Source organism: Scyliorhinus canicula, chromosome 21 (assembly GCF_902713615.1).
Source record: "Scyliorhinus canicula chromosome 21, sScyCan1.1, whole genome shotgun sequence".
Taxonomy (NCBI): domain Eukaryota; kingdom Metazoa; phylum Chordata; class Chondrichthyes; order Carcharhiniformes; family Scyliorhinidae; genus Scyliorhinus; species Scyliorhinus canicula.
Genome location: NC_052166.1, coordinates 54,509,023 through 54,530,617, shown reverse-complemented (window position 1 = coordinate 54,530,617; position 21,595 = coordinate 54,509,023). Strand labels below are relative to the sequence as shown.

The 21,595-nt window shown below is 45.2% G+C and overlaps 1 protein-coding gene across 1 annotated transcript in view; it reads left to right on the top strand.

Annotated features, from left to right (window-relative positions):
• The first annotated feature begins 7,543 nt into the window (after positions 1 to 7,543).
• LOC119955595 (complement C5-like) overlaps positions 7,544 to 21,595 on the top strand; it is a 193,434-nt gene continuing 179,382 nt past the window's right edge. Inside the window, 6 exon segments of the mRNA XM_038781948.1 lie at positions 7,544 to 7,711; positions 8,485 to 8,677; positions 13,868 to 13,891; positions 13,893 to 14,031; positions 14,685 to 14,755; positions 15,047 to 15,138. Of these exon segments, the coding sequence (XP_038637876.1) occupies positions 7,647 to 7,711; positions 8,485 to 8,677; positions 13,868 to 13,891; positions 13,893 to 14,031; positions 14,685 to 14,755; positions 15,047 to 15,138 (584 nt within the window). The 5' untranslated portion in view covers positions 7,544 to 7,646.

Here is a 21,595-nt window from a genome sequence, read left to right as displayed (position 1 = left end):
GAGGGCGGGAGGCGCGCGGCTGACGCGCGCTTCTTCCTTCCGCCGTTTAAAGGCGCGAGCACCAACCGTCCTCGTCCATCGAACTGGTCAGCGTCCAACCAAGGCAGACTCCGCATTTGAGAAAGGGGGGAGGCAACTCGACTCGAGATTATCTCCAGAACCTGTGAGGTGGAGAAAAAAAAACACATTTTTGCGCAGGATGCTTAAAGCAGGAGGAATGCCAGCAAGGAAACATGTCCTCATCCATCAAGCACAGAGTGGCACAAACACAAGGGCGACTAAATTAGGGACCCAAGGATTAATCGTGGAAACGCACTCACCGGGGGTAGATGTGAACGAGAAGCTGAGGGGATCTTTTCCTTAGACCTTTCACATTCGTGAGTTGGACAGAGCAGGATCCCATTCTGGGCAAATGGTCCCTTTTGAGATGTCACAACGACAGGACAAAGCAAGGGCCTAGACGTCCAAGTGGTGACGTATATGTTCCTTACCAATGCCAGTCAACCTCACCCTATAAACAGAAATGGTTTGAATGGATAAAACCAGGCACAAAATCAAATGTGGCAAGGATGACGATTGGGAGGAATTTTGGTCTCCAAAGGGGGGAGGGGGGCAATAATTTGAAGACTGAAAAGATTGTACAAGGTAGACCGGCTGGAATTCTCTGGTTGTTGAGACTGACCTTTTCCGCCAACATCGCACCCCCACCCGTGGGTTTCCTTACGGCGTGGGGTGGCTTTAATGGGAAATCCCATTGACAAGCAACGGGGAGATAGAATGCCACCACCAGTGAACGGCGCACCGCCGACAAACATACGGTTGGGGGACTGGAGAATCCTGCTCAATGTGTGCATTCATGATTCTCAACACAATACTAGAGCATAACAGAGTATTATCTTGGAGGTTAGGGGAGCCCTTTGCAGTAGTCCTGAGGCTCTGACCTCTGAGACAGTCCATCTGAATAAATATTAGTTAGCCCGTGACTGCCAGGTCAATACCATAATAATGATTAATGAAAATATAGACTTACTGGTTCATGACTGCATTGCATTTCTTGTCAATTACAAAGCACCCATCCTGTCGACTGACTTTATGAACAACCTTCTGCTCCCTTGTCAGATAGGTGGTGGTCAGTATAAAAGCAGCAGTCTAAAAATCAGAGGCTCCAATTTGACAAGAAGTTTGGAAGTCAAGAATGTTGAATGTTGTAATGCTCTGTGGACATCAACTCAATGCAAACCACTTTCAAGTGTGGAAGAATAAATGGAGATTAAACAGATGGTCAAACTAATTCAAGGAATTCAGAGATCACGTTCAGAAGGATTCTAGGTTAAATAGATGATGCTGGTTAAAACAAAACACCTGGTCTCAATGAGCCTAAACCAGAGACCCCAAAAGTATTGATTTTAACATCAAAACATTATTGAATCAAAATGGGTTGATTTAGAACTAAATGTATATCCCAACTGGGGATTACCACAGATCTATTGCCAAATTTATTTCATGAAGGATACCATCCGAGGATGAAAGCAAAATAATGTAGACGTTGGAGATCTGAGATAAAACCAAAGTGCTGGAGAAATTCAGCACGTCTGGCAGCATGTGTGGAGGGAGAAACAAAGGGCCCGATTCTCCGCCCCCCACGACGGGTCGGAGAATAGCGGGAGGGCCTTCCTGACATTTTTCCCGCCCTCCCGCTATTCTCCCCCACCCCCCAACTCCCGACACGAATCGCTGCCGCCGTTTTTTTACGGCCGGCAGCGATTCTCAGCTGTTCGATGGGCCGAAGTCCCAGCCCTTTACGCTGTTTTTACGAACGGCAAACACACCTGGTCTGGCCGTTCGTAAAAACGGCGGGAACAACTCGCTTTTTATAACCATGGCACCGATTGGCACGGCAGTACCACGGCCGTGCCAAGGGTGCCATGGGCCCGCGATCGGTGGGCACCGATAGCGGGCCCGATGCCCTACGCACTATTTGTCCTTCCGCCGCCCCGCAGTATCCATTCGCAGGGCGGCTGAGGGGCATCCCGGCCCGCGCATGCGCGGGTTTGACGCAAATACGCGATGACGTCATCCGCGCATGCGCGGGTTGGAGTCTTCCAATCCGCGCGTGCGCGGCTGACGTCATATGACGCGTCAGCCGGCGCTAACTCCGGCAAGCGGGCTTAACGAATTTCGTTAAGCCCGTGATGCCGGAGCTTGCGGCGTCGGGCTGCTAGCCCCGACCGGGGACCAGAATCGGTTCCCGGTCGGGAAGGGGCGCGCTGGCGTCAAACCCGCCCGGGTTTGACGCCAGCCTTACGATTTCTCCCGTTTTGGGAGAATCGCGCCCAAAGTTTGGGAACTGCAAAGATTTTTCTCCAAAGATCTCATCACCAGAGATTTATGGAAATTTAAAATAGCTACAAACATGTCTTCAATCTTCCTGGAAGGGAGCTTTGCGAGTTTGAGGAGCTTGGAGGAGAAATTTGGTCTGGTAAGGGGAAATGATTTTAGGTACCTACAGTTGCTGGACTTTGCCCGTAGACAGGGCCCATCCTTCCCACGCCTCCCACCAATGGGGATCCAAGACAGAATAGTCTCTAGGGGGGAAGAAGGGGAGGGTAGAGTCGCTGTTATTTATAGGGTGCTCATGAGGGAGGAAGGGTCCCAGACCGAGGAACTGAAACTTAAATGGGAGGAGGAGCTAGGCGGGGAAATGGAGGACGGGCTGTGGGCAGAGGCCCTGAGTAGGGTAAATTCGACCGCAACATGTGCCAGGCTCGGCCTGATTCAATTTAAGGTTGTTCACCGGCCCACATGACGGTGGCTCAGATGAGCAAATTCTTTGGGATAGAGGAAAAATGCGCTAGGTGCGCAGGAGGACCAGCAAACCACGTTCACATGTTTTGGGCATGCCCTAAGCTTAGGGGGTACTGAGAGGGATTTGCGGGCGTCATGTCCCGGGTGCTAAAAACCAGAGTGGCAATGGGTCCAGGGGTGGCAATTTTTGGGGTTTCGGAAGACCCGGGAGTCCAGGGGGAGAAAGAGGCCAATGTTTTGGCCTTTGCTTTCCTGATAGCCCAGCGACGAATACTATTGGCATGGAGGGACTCGCAGCCCCCGAAGACTGAGTTGTGGCTTGCGGACATGTCGAGTTTCCTGGGTATGGAAAAGATTAAGTTCGCCTTGAGGGGATCTGTACAGGGGTTCGCCCGATGGTGGCAACCATTTATTGACTTCTTTGCGGGAGAGTGAGCGTCAGCAGGAAGTGGGGGGTGGGTAGAGTAGAGTAGAGTAGGAGGGATAAATTGGGTAGTACCAGTGGGAGAGGAGCGGGCTTGTGCAGTATGTTACGATTGAAGTATTGAATGTACGTGGATGTTTGCACATTTTTGCCTTTTTTGCTTTCTTTCTGTTGATGTCTGTAACTGTTTACAAAGCCAAAAACTACCTCAATAAAATTGTTTATTAAAAAAAAACATATCTTCAATCCAATTCAAACATATGTAAGAAATGGAAATGTACTTTTTGTAAAAAATGACAGGAAATAAACTACAACAGAAACAAATTAGAGCTCCCCAAATGTAGACAGGATTTATCTAGAAGAACTGCTCAATGGTTGAAAATCTGAAAGAGTATGAACAATATTTTTACTGGAAAAAAACCCCAAAACTGCTATAGTGAGCTGTACAATAAAAAAATTGCATTATACAGTGTTTTTAACATAACAAAACATCCCAAAACATTTCACAGGAACATTATCAAACAAAATTTACAACTGATTTAGAGAACCAATGAGTGCAGGTGAATAAAATTTTGGTCAATGGGATAGGTTTTAAGGGACATTTTAAAGGAGGGGAGTGCCCCGATGCTTGTGGGGGCCTAGTGGACAGGCTTCTAGGGCACATCTAGTTGCCGTTGCACATCAGGTGGAAGTAGGAAAGCCCAGGCGAGACAGTAGTTGGAGGACTGCTGGATTCCAGGACCCAGTTGGGTCCCAATCAGATGTTAAGCCTCTGGACCAGGTTTGCCCAGAGCTGATGCAGACGCTAGGGTGCAGCCATGAAATTAACAGGGGGAATGTCAGTGACACTCCAACAGGTCCTTAGCCAATTGGAGGCTACGTACGGAGAAGATGGCGCCGGCAATTTGTGGCACCGAGGCCAAAACCGCTAGGGTGGCGACTGCAGTAGAGAGTCTGGTACACCTGTTGACAGCATAAGCGGACGTGTCTTAAGTGGCACAGTAAGTGAAGGCTCGGGCTGAGCGCCTCGACAGCGTGTCCCAGTCGCTGGGGGAAACGTGTCCCAGTCCCGGGTGGACCTTGACGAGGCGCTGCGGAGTATATCCCAGTGCTGAGTGGATATTGTCGAGACCCTCCAGCGCACTTCCTGGTCACTGGGGGGGGGGGGGGGGGGGGGGGGACCAGTCTCAGGTGGTCAGAGCTGAGGTGCTGCGGAACATGTCCCTGTCACAGGTGGGCATTGACGGGGCGCTCCAGAGCATGTCCCAGTCACTGAGGTGTATCACAGAGGGCATTGACACCGTGCTGCAGACATTGGGCAGCCGCAGGGCTGGCAGAGTCAGATGACGCGGAGAAGCCGGGGCTCGATCCATCTGCGCCTCGGGCCCAAGGGGAACCTTTGGGCACCAACCAGGAGGAGGGGGCGATGCTGTCATCCCAGAGCCATCCTATAGAGTTACGACAGCAGCCACCAACTGGCCTAAGAGCCACCCCCCTGACAACGGCACGTCTCAGGGTCAGCACCAAATGATATCTTGGATCCCGTGGAAGATGCCTTTGTGGTACTGCTCGCAGGCCAGACACCGGAGAAGGCAGCAGTGTTGACAGAAGCTCGAGGCTGCTGCCCCGCCCCACATCCTGAGGACCTGGCCACCCATCAAGCAAGGGAAGGACCCATAGGGGGAGGATGGCGATGGCCCAAGGTGTACTGGCGTTGCTGGTCTTTCGAATAGATGACGGACAGCATGTGCCGCAGGAGGCTCCGCCTGATCAAGTGGACCGTGAGGCATCTGTGCCATGTCCTTGGGGACGGCACCATGTGGAGAAGGATACCCACTCCCGATGGCCATCAAGGTCACAGTCCTGAACTTCTGCACCTGAGGGCTCCAGCGGGGACTTGTGTGGCATCTCACAAGCTACAGCCCTCAACTGCATCCATGAGGTCACGGATGTCCTGTTCGCCCGGGCAGCAAACTATATAAACTTTGTCATGGCCCAGGCCCAACAGAATGCCTGGGTAGCAGGAATTTACGTCATTGCCAGGATGCCAAGGACCTTCCTCTCCCCATTCATTGCCCTTCCGCCCCCCTGTTCCATCCTCCCAGGGTCTGTGTAACATCACTCCAGGGTGATAGGACCGTGTCAGCGGGTCACTCTCGAGGACAGGGGAGTGATGATAACCCACTGAGAACTGGTGCTCTTCAATCTATGCTATTTTCTGACCCCTGCCTGTCCACTGAGTGCTAGTTCACATGTAATATCTGTAAGGATTTGGAGAGGGTGTGAGACTGACCGGTGTCTTCCACTCTGGGACCTCCATTGCTCCCCCCACACCCCCTACCATCTGACATGACCAATCGACGCATCCCCTGCTCACCGGACACCCATCCGCTGGTCGTGGAAATGTCCCCGGTGCTGGGGCCCAGTCCCAGATGGGTGTTCAGATGTTGGCTGCTGCATCCGTGCTTCCTTCAGTGTTCAGGCACGGTATCCAGGCATCACAGCATGATTGGTATGCTAGGCAATAACTCCCATATGCTACATGGCACGCGTACCCATGGGAATCCACTTGGGAGCTATGAAGTATGTTGTGTTATTCACCCTGGGGTAACACGGACTGCAACACGATGCAGATAAACTATAAAGCATACACTAAACGTAGGCGTTGGTTCAATAGGATTTATTGAACGTCTATGACAATGCACACAGCTGGCTGTGGGTTAACTCTCTACTATTCTAAGTATACTAACTCTAACTAGACCAGGCTAGCTCTGCACCACGTGTAGAAGGTGCTGACTGATATGTACACCCTGACTGTCACTACAGTTGTCACCAGTGGAAAGAGGTGGAGTGCTGATGCCTCGTGTTTTACAGTTGGAAGCCCCCCTCTGGTGTTCTGTCTGGTGATTGGTTGTGTTCTGTTCTGTATGTTGATTGGCTCACCTGGGTGTCTGTCACTGCCTGCTTTTACCTCATGATGTGCTTGGGTGCATATTATGACAAAGTACACACTTTTTTTTTTGTTTGTTTTTAAAAAAATTTAGATTATCCAATTATTTTTTTTTTCCAATTAAGGGGCAATTTAACGTGGCCAATCCACCTACTCTGCACATTTTCGGGTTGTGGGGGCGAAACCCACGCAGACACGGGGAGAATGTGCAAACTCCACACGGACAGTGACCCAGAGCTGGGATCGAACCTGGGACCTCAGCGCCGTGAGGCAGTTGTGCTAACCACTAGGCCACCGTGCTGCCCACAAAGTACACACTTAACTGCGAATGCCAATTCCCAGTTCAGCCGCATGACCAGAGGGTCCTACAGTCAGTGGGAGCCATGAGTGGTCGGTATGGGTTGACCCCAGAACAGGAACACATGACCCAGGGGATGGCATGATAGACCTGCGATTCTGGGACACCCATCTCCCCCCTCCCAGACCATGGGCGGGCACACTCCTTCCCGGTTCTACCCCCCCACCTCCCCACCACCACCACCACTGACGGTAGGTCACCCCAATCGAGACCAACACCCTGGGGCTCCCCCCCTCCCCTCTCTCTCCCCCCCCCCCCCCCCCCCCCCCCCCCCCCCCCCAGAGCACTAGGGCAGCAACCTCAGTCCCCCCCAACACATTGCCTGGGAGCAAGATAGCTACTAACCTCCTAGTATTGCCATAGCAGCCTTCAGCGAGCTTCATGTCTTTAAAAAGGTGCACTAATCAGCGGCTGGGTGGCCACTTACTAGGGAGGCAGTTAAATCATACGAGGCCGTTAGATAGGAGGTCAATGACGTTAATTTTATGGAGATTGGTCTTAAGGAATGATTATTGGTTTCTCTCCACATTACAGCAGTTTCTGATTTTGCCAACAGGAGCGGCTGGTTAAATTACAAACCAATTGGCACCCAGCACAGTTGGTTTTTTTGGCCTCTCCCGTGATCGAACGGCCTTGTCGCGTCACGCTAAAGCACAATGCGGCCATTTAAATGCACTGCCTGTATTTTAAATAGTTGTGAAAATAAAGTAGCCTCAGTATAATCGTTACTTTATACCAATACTTAAGTCGCGGACAAAATAAACAGCCATTTAAAAATAATGCTATGTCTGTAATGACCCTGTACAGCAGAAGTTTGGTTTTGTGGCCATTGAATTTTACTACACATTCCATATGGATATGTGTGACACCTTAATTGTTTTCTCAATTTTTATAAAGTGAAAGGAAGAGAATTGTATGCTGTTTAATAATTCACAAAAAGTATTTCTCAATCCCTAGTCTTAGCACAACCAGATTAATATATTATTAACCAAAAATAAATAGTGACACAATTCACCAATAAACTCAGATAAATAGTACCAAGTAACTATAACCTTTGATTTGACATAACATTTTCATTCACTTCGTCATGGTTTAGAGAGCATCTGAGTATGAAACTTCTTTTCATTATTAGTTTTGTGGCTCTGTTTCAAAGCAGTAAAGGGCATGAACACACGTAAGCACTTTATTTTAGTCCTTTCAGAAATTATTCTTATGTTGTGAATAATGTGCTTTTAGATTAAACATATATTTTTCTGCATTGCCTTCGCCATACAATTTTATAGGACTCTGAAGTTTAATATCAAGTCTCTTGCTGCCTCAATAATATTGAATCAGTTTTTGGTCATAGATTTATTTGTTGTATAGATATTAACTTTCCATCTAAATTTCTAGTGTTTCTTTAGCAGTAAAGATGCTCTTTTCAAATCCAACCACTGACTGCATACTATTTTATTTTTATTGGAAAACTAAAAAATTACTTTAGCAATTATATAAGTCTCGAAACAGAACAAAACAATAAGATTAGATGTTTTCTGAAATGTAGACATCTTTTTCTTCAAATCTTTTTGAATAATGTTTATACATCTGGATGGACTGAATTACCTCTGTAGATGTTCAGAAAGAGCTTTAAACTTTGTTAATCTAAGAACACCACAGTAGGACTCAGTATGCTAACATTCTTTAACAGTTATACAATTATATTTTTAAATGTGAGTCTGGAGAATATTTCAGCTGCTATGTAATTTTCATAGACATCCAATAAAATCCCAACCATAAAAAAATTAAGTAAATGTGCCGGAATAATGTGATACCACATCCATGTCCACTTATTGTCCATTAAACTGTATGAGTGTATTTGACTTGCATCATAGTTTCATCCATTTTTTGGCATATTGTTTTGACTGATTAATTATATTTGAAAAACACAATTTAACTATCTTTTCACAGGTACCTTGTTACAGCACCTAAGATCTTTAGAGTGGGAGCAGCTGAGACTGTGGTGATTCAAACATATGGATATACAAATTCATTACGTATTTCAATTACTCTAAGAAGCTACCCAGATAGGGCAAAGATCTTTGCAGAAGGGCAAGTTACAATAAATGAAGAAAATGGATATCAAGAATCTTTGAGTTTCACTGTAAGTCTGTTTTTTGAATTTGAATATTTGAAGAAAGCTATGACAAAATGTTTTGTGATATTTCCTTTGAATCCTTGAAAGAAAGAACTGCTTGCACTTATATAATGCTTCTCGTAGCAATTGGGCATCTCAAAGCATTTTACAGCCAATGAAACTTTGATTATTGTTAGGATCCTGGATGACAACCCAACAATTTACAATTAGTAAAACTGTGAAGAAAGGATACTTCACCATAGGAATGATAACACTGACCAATAGGTGCTGTTTGTGTTAAAACAAACTTTAATTTAAATACAAAATCAATCACATTAGCAACAAAATAATAGCTCTACAGTTAACCATTAAACCACTCCTTAAGGCATTCTTCGGCCTTCTCCCACTAAGCTGTCCCATGACCTGTTTATCAAGGACTAAACACCTCCGGACCTTTAACGAGACAAGGGAGGGGCGGGGGGGGGGGGGGGGGGGGGGGGGGGGGGCTTTGCCCCCAACTATGTCACAGGCGCTGATTTCCTTGATCCTGAAGCGGAACAAGGACCCTCTGCAGTGCAGGTCAAATAGGCCGATTTTGCTGTTGAACGCCGATGCTAAGCTGTTGGCAAAGATCCTGGCCACTAGAATAGAGGATTGCGTGCCCGGGGTCATTCATGAGGACCAGACGGGGTTTGTGAAGGGAAGGCAGTTGAATACAAACGTACGAAGGCTCCTCAACGTTATTATGATGCCGGCTGTGGAAGGGGAGGCGGAGATAGTGGTGGCATTAGATGCGGAGAAGGCCTTCGATAGGGTTGAGTGGGAGTATTTGTGGGAGGTGTTGGAGAGGTTTGGGTTTGGGGAGGGGTTTATCCGGTGGGTAAGGCTGCTCTACGAGGCCCCGATGGCGAGTGTAGCCACAAATAGGAGGAGGTCGGAGTACTTTCGGCTGTACCGGGGGACGAGACAGGGGTGCCCCCTGTCCCTCTTGCTCTTCGCGTTAGCGATTGAGCCCCTGGCCATGGCATTGAGGGAGCCAGGGAACTGGAGGGGCCTGGTGCGGGGTGGGGAGGAGCATCGAGTGTCGCTGTATGCGGACGACCTGTTGCTGTATGTGGCGGACCCGGTGGGGGGGATGCCGGAGATGATGAGGATTCTTAGTGAATTCGGGGGTTTCTCGGGGTATAAGTTGAACCTGGGCAAGAGTGAGGTGTTTGTGGTGCATCCGGGGGATCAAGAGGAGGGGATTGGTAGACTCCCATTGAAGCAGGCAGAGAAGAGTTTCAGGTACCTAGGGGTCCAGGTGGCGGGGAGCTGGGGGGCCCTGCACAAGCTCAACCTCACAAGGTTGGTGGAGCAGATGGAGGAGGAGTTTAAGAGGTGGGATATATTACCGCTGTCACTGACGGGGAGGGTGCAGTCCGTTAAGATGACGGTGCTCCCGAGGGTTTTGTTCCTGTTCCAGTGCCTTCCCATCCTTATCCCGAAAGCCTTTTTTAGGAGGGTCAACAGGAGTATCACGGGATTTGTGTGGGCGCATGGGACTCCGAGGGTGAGAAGAGTGTTCCTGGAACGAGGCAGGGATGGGGGGGCTGGCGTTGCCCAACCTCTGTGGGTACTATTGGGCTGCCAATGCAGCGATGGTGCTTAAGTGGGTAATGGACGAGGAAGGGGCAGCATGGAAGAGGATGGAGGAGGCGTCTTTTGTGGGCACGAGCCTGGAGGCGCTGGTAACGGTGCCGTTGCCGCTCCCTCCAACGAGGTATACCACGAGCCCGGTGGTGGCGGCTACCCTCAAAATTTGGGGGCAATGGAGACGGCATAGGAGAGAAGTGGGGGGCTCGATGGAGGCCCCGATACGGGGGAACCATCGGTTTGTCCCAGGAAGCATTGATGGCGGATTTCTGGGCTGGCACAGGGCAGGGGTTAGGAGGTTGAGGGACCTGTTTGTGGAGGGGAGGTTCGCGAGCTTGGGGGAGGTAGAGGGGAAGTTTGGGCTCCCCCCGGGGAACATGTTTAGGTACATGCAGGTGAGGGCGTTTTCCAGGCAGCAGGTGGAGGGGTTCCTCTTGCTGCCCCCACGAGGGGTGCGGGATCGGTTGCTCTCGGGGGTGTGGGTTGGAGGAGGGAGGATTTCGGACATATACCGGGCAATGCAGGAGGTAGACGAGGCCTCGGTGGAGGAACTGAAGGGTAAATGGGAAGAGGAGCTGGGTGAGGAGATTGAGGAGGGGACGTGGGCGGATGCCCTGGAGAGAGTGAATTCCTCCTCTTCCTGTGCGAGGCTTAGCCTCATACAGTTCAAGGTGCTGCATAGGGCCCACATGACTGGGACGAGGATGAGTAGGTTTTTCGGGGGCGAGGACAGGTGTGCTAGGTGCTTGGGGAGCCCAGCGAACCACGGGCATATGTTTTGGGCGTGCCCAGCGTTGGGGGAGTTTTGGAAGGGGGTAGCAAGGACGGTGTCGAGGGTGGTGGGATCCAGGGTCAAGCCAGGCTGGGGACTCGCAATTTTTGGGGTTGCAGTGGAGCCGGGAGTGCAGGAGGCGAAAGAGGCCGGTGTTCTGGCCTTTGCGTCCCTAGTAGCCCGGCGGAGGATCTTGCTCCAATGGAAGGATGCGACGCCCCCAAGCGTGGAGGCCTGGATCAATGATATGGCGGGATTCATTAAATTGGAGAAGATGCAATTTGCCCTGAGGGGATCAGTACAAGGGTTCTTTAGGCGGTGGCAGCCTTTCGTGGACTTCCTGGCGGAACGGCAGGGGAATAGGCCGGCAACAGCAGCAACCCAGGGGGGGGGGGGAGGGAGGGAGGGAGGGGGGGTTTGGATCGGTGGGAGGGAGAACTGTGTACATGGGTTTGTGGGATGTGGCGGATGCTATCTCTTTCCCTTTTGTTGTTTGGGTGCTCTTTTGTTTTTTGTTTTCCTTTTGTTTGTAGTTGCTTTTGAAGTTGGGGGGGGTATTGTTCTTGGGGTGTTACCACGGTTGTTTTGTTAATAGAGTTAAGATGTTTATATTTTGTTAAAATATCAATAAAAATTTTTTTTTTTTTTAAAAGGACTAAACACCATCCCTCATAAATTATCTGCACCAAAGGGATCCTCCAAAATCAAAATAATGTTCCTTTAGCCATTATCTGTAAATAAGTAAATGGTTAAAATCAAAGATTACTTCATTTTACGACACCTTCATTACAGTTTTAGCAAGCATACTGTCTGTATGTATCTTAAACCAGGGTTTTAATAAATATAATATATAACAATTTCCTACATCCATCACACTGTTGAAATATAGGAAAAACTTCCAATGTATGCACAGAAAATTCCCACAAACATCGATGGGATAATGACTAGGTAAACTGTTTTCCCCTGCGGTGTTGATTGAGGTACAAATATTGGCCAGGACATGAATTATTTTCTACCCCTGTTTTTCTGTGAAATAATGTTGTGGGATCTTTTACATCCACCTGGGAAGGCGGAAGGGACCTTGGTGTATCGCCTCATCAGAAGACATGACCACCTCAGACACTAATTGCTGAACAAACCAAATTCACGAGGGAAACTTGGCTTACAGACCATAACCCTTTTTTTGTATTCTGGAATCAAGAAGAAATCTCCTGATCTTAGGAGCATGCAATTCCAATACCACTTTTGGAGTTTTAAAAATTAAAAGATTTATTAACAAGAAAAGAAAACATAATCACATAAGCACACAAAATTATAGTTACACATTTAAAATAGACTGACAAAACATCTTTCAAAAGCAACCCTACTTGGTCAGACCCTCAAATAAACATTTTCCAGGCATCATCCTTTCTAAATGTTTAACTATAAAAGTCCAGTAATCTATCAAATGCAAAATTACTGTCGCTGTAGTAAAGGTACACCACAGAACATCTCACTCTCTTCCACGCTGTTGCGGAAATCCAAGAATATCCAGTGATTCTTTCTGAAACTTAAGGCTTTGAAGGTTTTCTGGCTGGCTGCTTGGACTTCACATCTTCTTTCAGCACAATGCTGTTTCCTGAATGTCTTCCCCACACAGCCAATACAACTCAGCTCAACATCTTTCCTCAAGCATCCTTTTTCCCTTGCATCTTCAATTCCATTGTCCTCAGAAGCCCTTTGAAGTTAACGTTCCAAAATATTTTTTCAAAAATCATATTTTCCCTAATGCCTCCTCTTTCAGGTCAAATTAAATATAATAACCTTCTCTTGTTTACTCATGAAACCTTTTCAAGCTGTATAAGCCTTACTTCCCTTTGAAATTGAATACCTGGAAAAAAAACACGTCCATGTTTATCTCCTAATGCAAATTTCTAAACTCTACATATTCACTTATAAACCCATTTGACCCTATATTAATTAAACATACATGAATTCGGCACATCTACCCATTTCCATCTCTCAATTCTTCAAGTCAAGCTGTCTCATTTAACCTTTCCCTTGCTTAATCAAATCATTTCCACACACATAGACACACATAGACCTCTTTGCAGAATAACATCCGTCTGTTAAAAATCCATCCTCACAAAAGATGGACTCCAAGCTCGCCACAAAGCCTTGCGTCAAGTTGGTGCCAGACCCCTCCATGCTGCTTACTGTTGAGTACAGACTTTCTGGTAGGCTTTTCAATTTGTCCACCAGCCTTCTGTAGCCTGGTCTCATCTGACTCCTGTATACAGAGCTAGTGTGCAACTTCACCATCCAGTGAACTTAGACCTGTGCTTCCTTTCCTCCCTCTCTGATGCTGTACAATTGTGCTTGGTGTCCCACCATGTCAGAGCCCTCCTCTATCATAGTCTCTAAAATACAGGAAGCACCAGACTCTGAGGGTGTGGTTGCAACTTTTAAGATTGAGTGACAATGTGTTGCTTCTCCCTCTTTCTCCACTGATTGTGGAGGTTCCAGTTATTATGTACTTGAAATAAAAAAGGGCTAACAGTTGTATTGCAGTGAGGGGAAAGGAGAAAGTAAGAAACGTGTGCTTACGTAATCTGTTGCTTGTGAATACGTTTGGAACCAGGTTTTTTTACGATTTTTGTGAAATACTGAAGAATCCAATAAATAAATTTTGAAGTGTGTCACATCTTAAAAATGTTCATAACACTATATTTTGTATGATCAAAATTTAAAGATTTGGATAATGGATGAAATAGTATAAGAAGAATTGATTGTATGTGTGCAAGCATAAATCCACTTTTTTTTAAAAACAGATCTTGCCAAAAGATTTACCCAGAAAAAAAAAACGAAAAACAGTTTGTGTACTTAAAAGTACTCTCTTCAGAATTTGTTCAAGAGGAAGCAGTGCCAGTATCTTACCAGAATGGATTGCTCTTTGTCCAGACAGACAAACCTGTTTATACTCCTGATCAGTCAGGTACCAGTCTTAATCTTCATTTTCCAACTGCTAAATTCTCCCCTCAGCCAGACAAATGTTATATTCTCCAATGGAACGTCATGCTTTGATTTGTCATTTTCAAATTCTGCAGTAGATTCCAGCCCATAATACCTATGATAGTTTTTCATATGCGTCCCCTGGATTTTAATCTACGGGGTGGATCTTGTGCTTTTCACACAGCCGGACTGGTTTGTAGTCTGTTAATTTCAAATGGGTCCAAGTGGGGGCTCCATTGGATGGGTGGAAAAGCGAGGAGAGAAGATTAAGAGTTTTACAACTCTAAAAAAAAGAGTGCTGAGCAGGCACCAGATTTTCCAGCTAGCTTCATGAAGCAAGAGGGTGCTGAAGATCTGACCCTAGTGGCACCTAACAGCCCCATGTAAGTGGGATCATTTTGGAAGGGCACTACTGGGTGCAATGTTAGTGTAACTGCCCATCTATTGATTTTTGGAATCATGGTTCTAGTTCACTTAATTTCAGGGAGCTCTGAATGAGCAGCAAAAAAGGAGAGTGAATAATCATGGCAGTGGAGCCAGAGACAATTTTGTTGTGAAGAATAATTGTTAAACTTGAAAACCGTAAGCTTTCTTTTGTTTTCTTTCAAATATTGTTTTGCTCTTTTTCATCCGTAGTGAAATTCCGAATTTATTCTCTGAATGAAGAACTCAAACCAGCCAGAAGACCAGTTGCTATTACTTTTAAGGTGAGAACAGTAACTATAGCACTGAGGTCCAGTTAAAGAGTTCTGGTTGTAAAGCCTGCATTTTATACCAAAATGTAACGTAAATGACGCAGAAATCTGACATAAATATAATTGTAAAGCTGCTAACTTTAGGCATAATTGCAGAATAGGGGCATCATGTATCAGGATATATTGAGAATGTGTGCCCTTAATAAACACACTATTTTAAAGTAGCCTTTTGTAAAGAATTTTATATCTAAATATTGAAGAAGGAAATCAAATTAAATTAATTTTGTTTGTTCTGTAAATAAGGATCCAGAGGAAGTAAAAGTGGACTATGCTGAATATGAAGATGTCACTGGAATAATTCCAGTACCTGACTTCAAGATTCCATCTAACCCCAAGTAAATTGTTATTGTTACTGCAGTTAATCAATTAACAAGTTTATTTTTCTGGGAACTCATATTCCTATTAATGAATTGTGCTTTGTCAATTTTAATTTAAGATTTTTTTGACAGAAAACTGCTAGCTGTAAATAAATGTCTGCAGTCCTTTCATGTGAATCTGAAACTAAATTTGCAAAATTAAAGGAATGTATGGTTTGCAAGGCCAGGCAACATTTTAAATGTCATGTTGCTGGTTGAGCATAAAATGTAGTAAAGGTGGCACAGTGGCACAGTGGTTAGCACTGCTGCATCACAATGCCAGGGACCTGGATTCAATTCTGGTCTTGGGTAACTGTCTGTGTGGAGTTTGCACGTTCTCCACGTGCCTGCGTGGGTTTCATCTGGGTGGTCCAGTTTCCTCCCTCAGTCCAAAGATATGCAGGTTAGGTGGATTGACCATGATCAATGCGCAGGATTACACGGATATGGTGGGGGACTGGGCCTGGGTAGAGTGCTCTTTCGGAAGGTTGGTGCAGACTCGATGGGTAAATGACCTACTTCTGCACTGTAGGGATTCTATGATGCCATTCTATAACTGAAATAAAATGCATTAATGGTGCAAAGTTGAATGAATATATGATGTAAAAAGCAAGCAGTATAGTTATTCATAGTACTTGATGGACACTACAAACAAAAAATAATAATATGTTCAATTTTGCCACGGAGGGAGACAATGGCATGGAGGTAATGTCGTTGAATGAGTAATCCAGAGCCCCAGGCTGAAGCTCTGAGGACATGAGTTTGAATCACACCATGTCAACTAGTGGAATTTAAATTCAATTAGGGAGGCATGGTAGCACAGTGGTTAACACTGTGGCTTCACAGCACCAGGGTCCCAGGTTCGATTCCCGGCTTGGGTCACTGTCTGTGCATAGTCTGCACATTTTCCCCGTGTCTGGGTGGGTTTCCTCCGAGTGCTCCGGTTTCCTCCCAAAACTCCCGAAAGATGTGCTGTTAGTTAATTTGGACATTCTGAATTCTCCCTCACTGTACCCGAACTGGAGTGTGGCAATTAGGGGATTTTCACAGTAATTTCATTGCAGTGTTAGTGTAAAACTACTTGTGACAATAATAAAGATTATAGGATTAGATTATAAAATCATTTGGAATATAAAGCTAATTTCAGTGAAGGTGACCGTCGCAATTATAATCAATTGGTGTAAAAACCCATCTGGTTAAATAATGTAATGGAAGGAAAACTGACATTACCTCACTGAGTAAGGGCCCTGGATATTCACGGGTATTTGACATTTTGGAAGTAGAGGAAGCTAGGAAAAGGTGATGAGTTAGCTCTGTTAATTCAGGATGACATTAGTACAAGAGTGAGAGATGACTTTAGTTCAAACGGTCAAGGTGTAGAATTGGTTTGGGTAGAAATACAAAATATGTTAAGAACCTTGCTGATGTTAAACGGAAGGGTATCCAAAATCCCAGAAAGGAAACTTGAAACTCTGGTTCTGAATTGTTTATTATACAATTTGGGACAATGTGAGGAAAGATATGAAAACCAGTGAGGAAAGGACCAGTCTTATAATGATTCAAATTTTAAAAAGCTATTAAACTGTAAACATATAGAAAGGCAACACAACAATACAGAACAAAAATTACAATTAACTACAATAACCCTGTTCCAAATCTATCTACTTTCCTAAATGTTGAGAATATATCTTCCCCAAAACAACGTCCCATTGGTTTTAACACTACAAGACAAATCCAGCAAAAATGACCACACACGACCAGCATCTTACTTTTGGGGACTTTTTTCTTCTTGTTCAGAATAGAACCTCTGGGGTTTAAAACAGCATTGTTTGTACCTATCCTCTGCATTTGACCTTGGTCACCTGAAAGGCATCATCAGCCACCTTTTCAACAAGTAACCCTTGTCTCCAATCAACCACCTATCTAGACGAGCTGGAGCTGCGAAGAGCCTGAGCACCTGCAATTGTTGAAGAACATATGCAACATTGGCTATGCTCAGGTACTGTGTGCACACTTGCAGAATCTGGATCCTGTGGTCACACACAATCTGAACGTTCATCGAGTAAAAGCCCTTCCTGTTGACAAAGGCTGGCCAGCTGGCACCTTGATGATAATATGAGCCATAATCAGTGGCTCCTTGGATGCAGGGAAACTCTGCAATGTCAGCAAAACCTCTCAGCCTGGTTGGCCTGGTCTGTCCTGAAATGGATAAATCTGCACACGTGCCCGAACAGTGCATCAGTGACTAACATTACACAGCTGTGTGCAGCAGACTGTGAGACTGGAAGGACCTGGAGGCATAGAAATATAGTGGCAATTGACCTTCAGAGCCACAGGTATTGGGTTCCCCCCACCACACAATTGGAGGCTATCTCAGGTCCATCATGTGGACGGTGCTCATCACTGCATCCCTGCAGAGCTCCTGCAGCATTGTACCATGGTCATGCTGAGGTAAATTAACAGCTGTCTGTACACCCTGGCAGGTGGGTAGTCGCATCATCTCTGGGGGCAGTCTCCTTGCCATCTCTTTTAAAAAAAATAAATTTAGAGTACCCAATTAATTTTTTCCAATTAAGGGGCAATTTAGCGTGGCCAATCCACCTACTCTGCACATCTTTTGGGTTGTGGGGGCGAAACCCACGCAAACACGGGGAGAATGTGCAAACTCCACACAGTCAGTGACCCAGAGCCGAGATCGAACCTGGGACTTCGGCGCTGTGAGGCAACAGGGCTAACCCACTGCACCACCGTGCTGCCCTCCTTGCCATCTCTGATGAATCTAATCACCCTGTGCTTGTACTCCTGTCCTTGTCAGTGATGTCCACATCTCATTAAATGTTTGGGGTTTTGAGGTATAAAATCCTTTTATTAAACCATCTTAAATTCTGAATTCTTACTTTATAGCAATGGAATTCTCAGTTGTGCCTGATCTAACATTGTATATGAACAGCCAATATTTATGAATCAAATAGAATTTATTAAGCAAAATGTCATGAATGCTTAACAAAAGCAGTAAAGACTGCATTGCATTTTCTTATCCTTGAAGTTGATAGGATCTGCCAGCACAGGCAATGTCTTTCTTTTCCCTGAAGTGACAAAAGTTGAATTGTGTCTTAGAAGAATTATACCGCAGAAGCAATGATCAACTGTGCCAACAAAGACTCTGATTTTCCAACACAGCTCTAAATCTAACCGTCTCATTCCTTATCAGGGAGTAGTCTGAATTACCTCTTCTCATTGATTAAGTTTGAGGGTCATCTGGTGTCACCTCACCTCTGTAATTACAATAATGTTGATTAATACTAATGCCACCTCTTATTTAATTTCAATACCAGGAGCTATATTCCACTGTGAATAAAATGCTTCCTCGTAAATACAGCACCATTGTACAATCCGTGATCCTCTTATCAATAACACAAACTATCATAAATAATTTATATGAAATATGTTAAGCTATTTTCACAGATACCAAGGGAATTTAGAACATATTTTTGTAATAATTCTTAGTATATTAAGTAGCACAGCGCATTAAATAGAAAATATAACCAAGACAGGTTTTCTGAGCAACCCACCCTGACATCAGTGAACACAATGGTTGGGATATTCTGGTCCTGCCTGTGGCAGGTTTTCCTGCAGCAGTTGCAGCGAGCCATTGGCCACCGCCAGGACCTCCGATCCCGACAAAGTTTTTGCATGGTACTCCCACCCCGCCTTCAGGAAACATGCTACAGGAGGTTTCAGGGATGGAGTTTAAGACTAGGGAGGTTGTGCTGCAATTGTGTAAGGTGTTAGTGAGGCCACACCTGGAGTATTGTGTTCAGTTTTGATCTCCTTACCTGAGAAAGGACGTATTGGCACTGGAAGGTGTGCAGAGGAGATTCACTAGGTTAATCCCAGAGTTGAGGGGGTTGGATTACAAGGAGAGGTTAAGTAGACTGGGGCTGTACTCATTGGAATTTAGAAGGATGCAGGGGGATCTGATAGAAACATATAAATTATGAAAGGAATAGATAGGATAGATGCGGGCAGGTTGTTTCCACTGGCGGGGGAAAGCAGAACTAGGGGGCATAGCCTCAAAATAAGGGGAAGTAGATTTAGGACTGAGTTTAGGAGGAACTTCTTCACCCAAAGGGTTGTGAATCTATGAAATTCCTTGCCCAGTGAAGCAGTTGAGGTTCCTTCATTAAATGTTTTTAAGATAACAATAGATATCTTATCGATAGATAGTTTTTTGAAGAATAAAGGGATTAAGGGTTATGGTGTTCGGGCTGGAAAGTAGAGCTGAGTCCACAAAAGATCAGCCATGATCTAATTGAATGGCGGAGCAGGCTCGAGGGGCCAGATGGCCTACTCCTGCTCCTAGTTCTTATGTTCTTATGTTATCGTCCTGTCTGGCTATTTCCTCAAACTGCAAAACCAAGGCATTCGATTTCATCCCAACTATGCTTTGAATTTCATTGAATGGCGGAGCAGGCTCGAGGGGTCAGATGGCCTACTCCTGCTCCTAGTTCTTATGTTTTCTTTGGCAACACCAGATGATCCTGCCGGTGTAGGGAACTCAAAAATACCACTATGGGAGTTAATCAATCTCATTAAAACTCTGTCTCCTTCACAAGCGACTCTGAACTTTTCACTTAAGATCATAAGAACATAAGACATAGGAGCTGAATTAGGCCACTCGGTCCATCAATTCTGCTCTGCCATTCAATCATGGCTGATATTTTTCTCATTCCCATTCTCCTGCCTTCTCCCCATAACACCTGATTAATCAAGAACCTTTCTTTTTTCCCAGTTTAAAAAAATACTTTTAGTCTCCTCCTTTTTTACATTTTTATCCAAATTTACACCCACCAACAAACAATCAACGGTAACAAATATAATGTCAATCTCCTGGCCAACAATTCCTCCCTCCCACCAACCCCCAAACAACACTCAACATTTTAAATACAAACATCAAAGAAAAGGTTTCAGAAATCCACCATTTACCCATACAAAGTCACCAACAACACATACAGTCCAAGAACCTTTCTACCTGTGTCTTAAAGACACTCAGTGACCCGGTCTCCACAGCCTTCTGCGGCAAAGAGTTCCACAGATTCGCCATCTTCTGGCTGAAGAAATTTCTCCTTATCTGAGTTTTAAAGGATCATCTCTTCAGTCTGAGGCTGTGCCCTCGGGTTCTAGTTTTTCCTACTAATGGAAACATCCTCTCCATGTCACTCTATCTAGGCCGCTCAGTATCCTATAAGTTTCAATGAGATATCCCCTCATCCTTCTAAACACCAACGAGTGTAGACTCAGAGTCCTCAACCACTCCTCATATGACAAGTTCTTCATTCCAGGGATCATTCTTGTGAACCTCCTCTGGACCCTTTCCAAGGCCAGCACATCTTTCCTTAGACATGGGGCCCAGAACTGCTCACCACACTCCAAATGGGGTCTGGCCAGAGCCTTATACAGCCTCAGAAGTCCATTCCTGATCTTGTATTCTAGCCCTCTCAACATGAATGCTAACATTGCATTTGTCTTCCTAACTGTCAAATGAACCTGCCCGTTGTGTTATGGGGCTGTTAGTTGCATATTACTGCTTTTTGCTATACTTGTTGTTATATTTTCTGTAAAAAATTCCAATAAAAATTATTTAAAAAAAAAAAAGGAACCTGCCCGTTAACCTTAAGAGAATCTTAAACTAGGACTCCTCCTGCTTCTGATTTCCAAAGCTTTTTCCCATTTAGAAAATAGTCTATGCATCCAATCTTCCGACAAAGTTGCATAGCCTCACACTTTTTCACATTGTATTCCACCTGCCACTTCTTTGCCCAAAGATCCTGCCTCTGAATTCCCTCAAAAGCCCACAACTTGCACTGCCTCAACAACTGCAGACCTATCTGTTCTCCAGACACTCTATTTCCCTGGATTTCTGACTCTGCAATCCAGCCTCTACTTACTGTCACTATTTCAGCTCTTTAATAACTGTCTAGTTTCATTGGGTTGACAGTCCCTGGATCTCATAAGTCAACATTGCCCATCCTTTTAAGTGTAATAGTCTTCTCGCTGCTTTATTTGCATTTATTCCATTTTCTATAGTTACGACTATCACCTTATAACTGAAAATTACCTCTAAAATGTTAATATGTACTGTGAACGAGGCATTATCAACATTATGTTGGATTTACCTCGCACTTCTGTACTTAATTTGCTCTTTGCAAAAGTATTTATTTGCTAAAGTTTCTACTTTTGTTCTTGTTTCTGTGCATTTGTAAAGCTTGTTGGGAATTACTTTTACTTAGATTTCAGAAATGTAAATGAGACACAAACCATTTCAAAGCTAATTGTCTGGTTCATTGTTTGGTGAAGAAAATAACTTTTCTCAAAATTATCTTTGCAAGTCTAGCTTCATTAATATACAAGGGTCTGGATTCTCTGATTTGGAGAC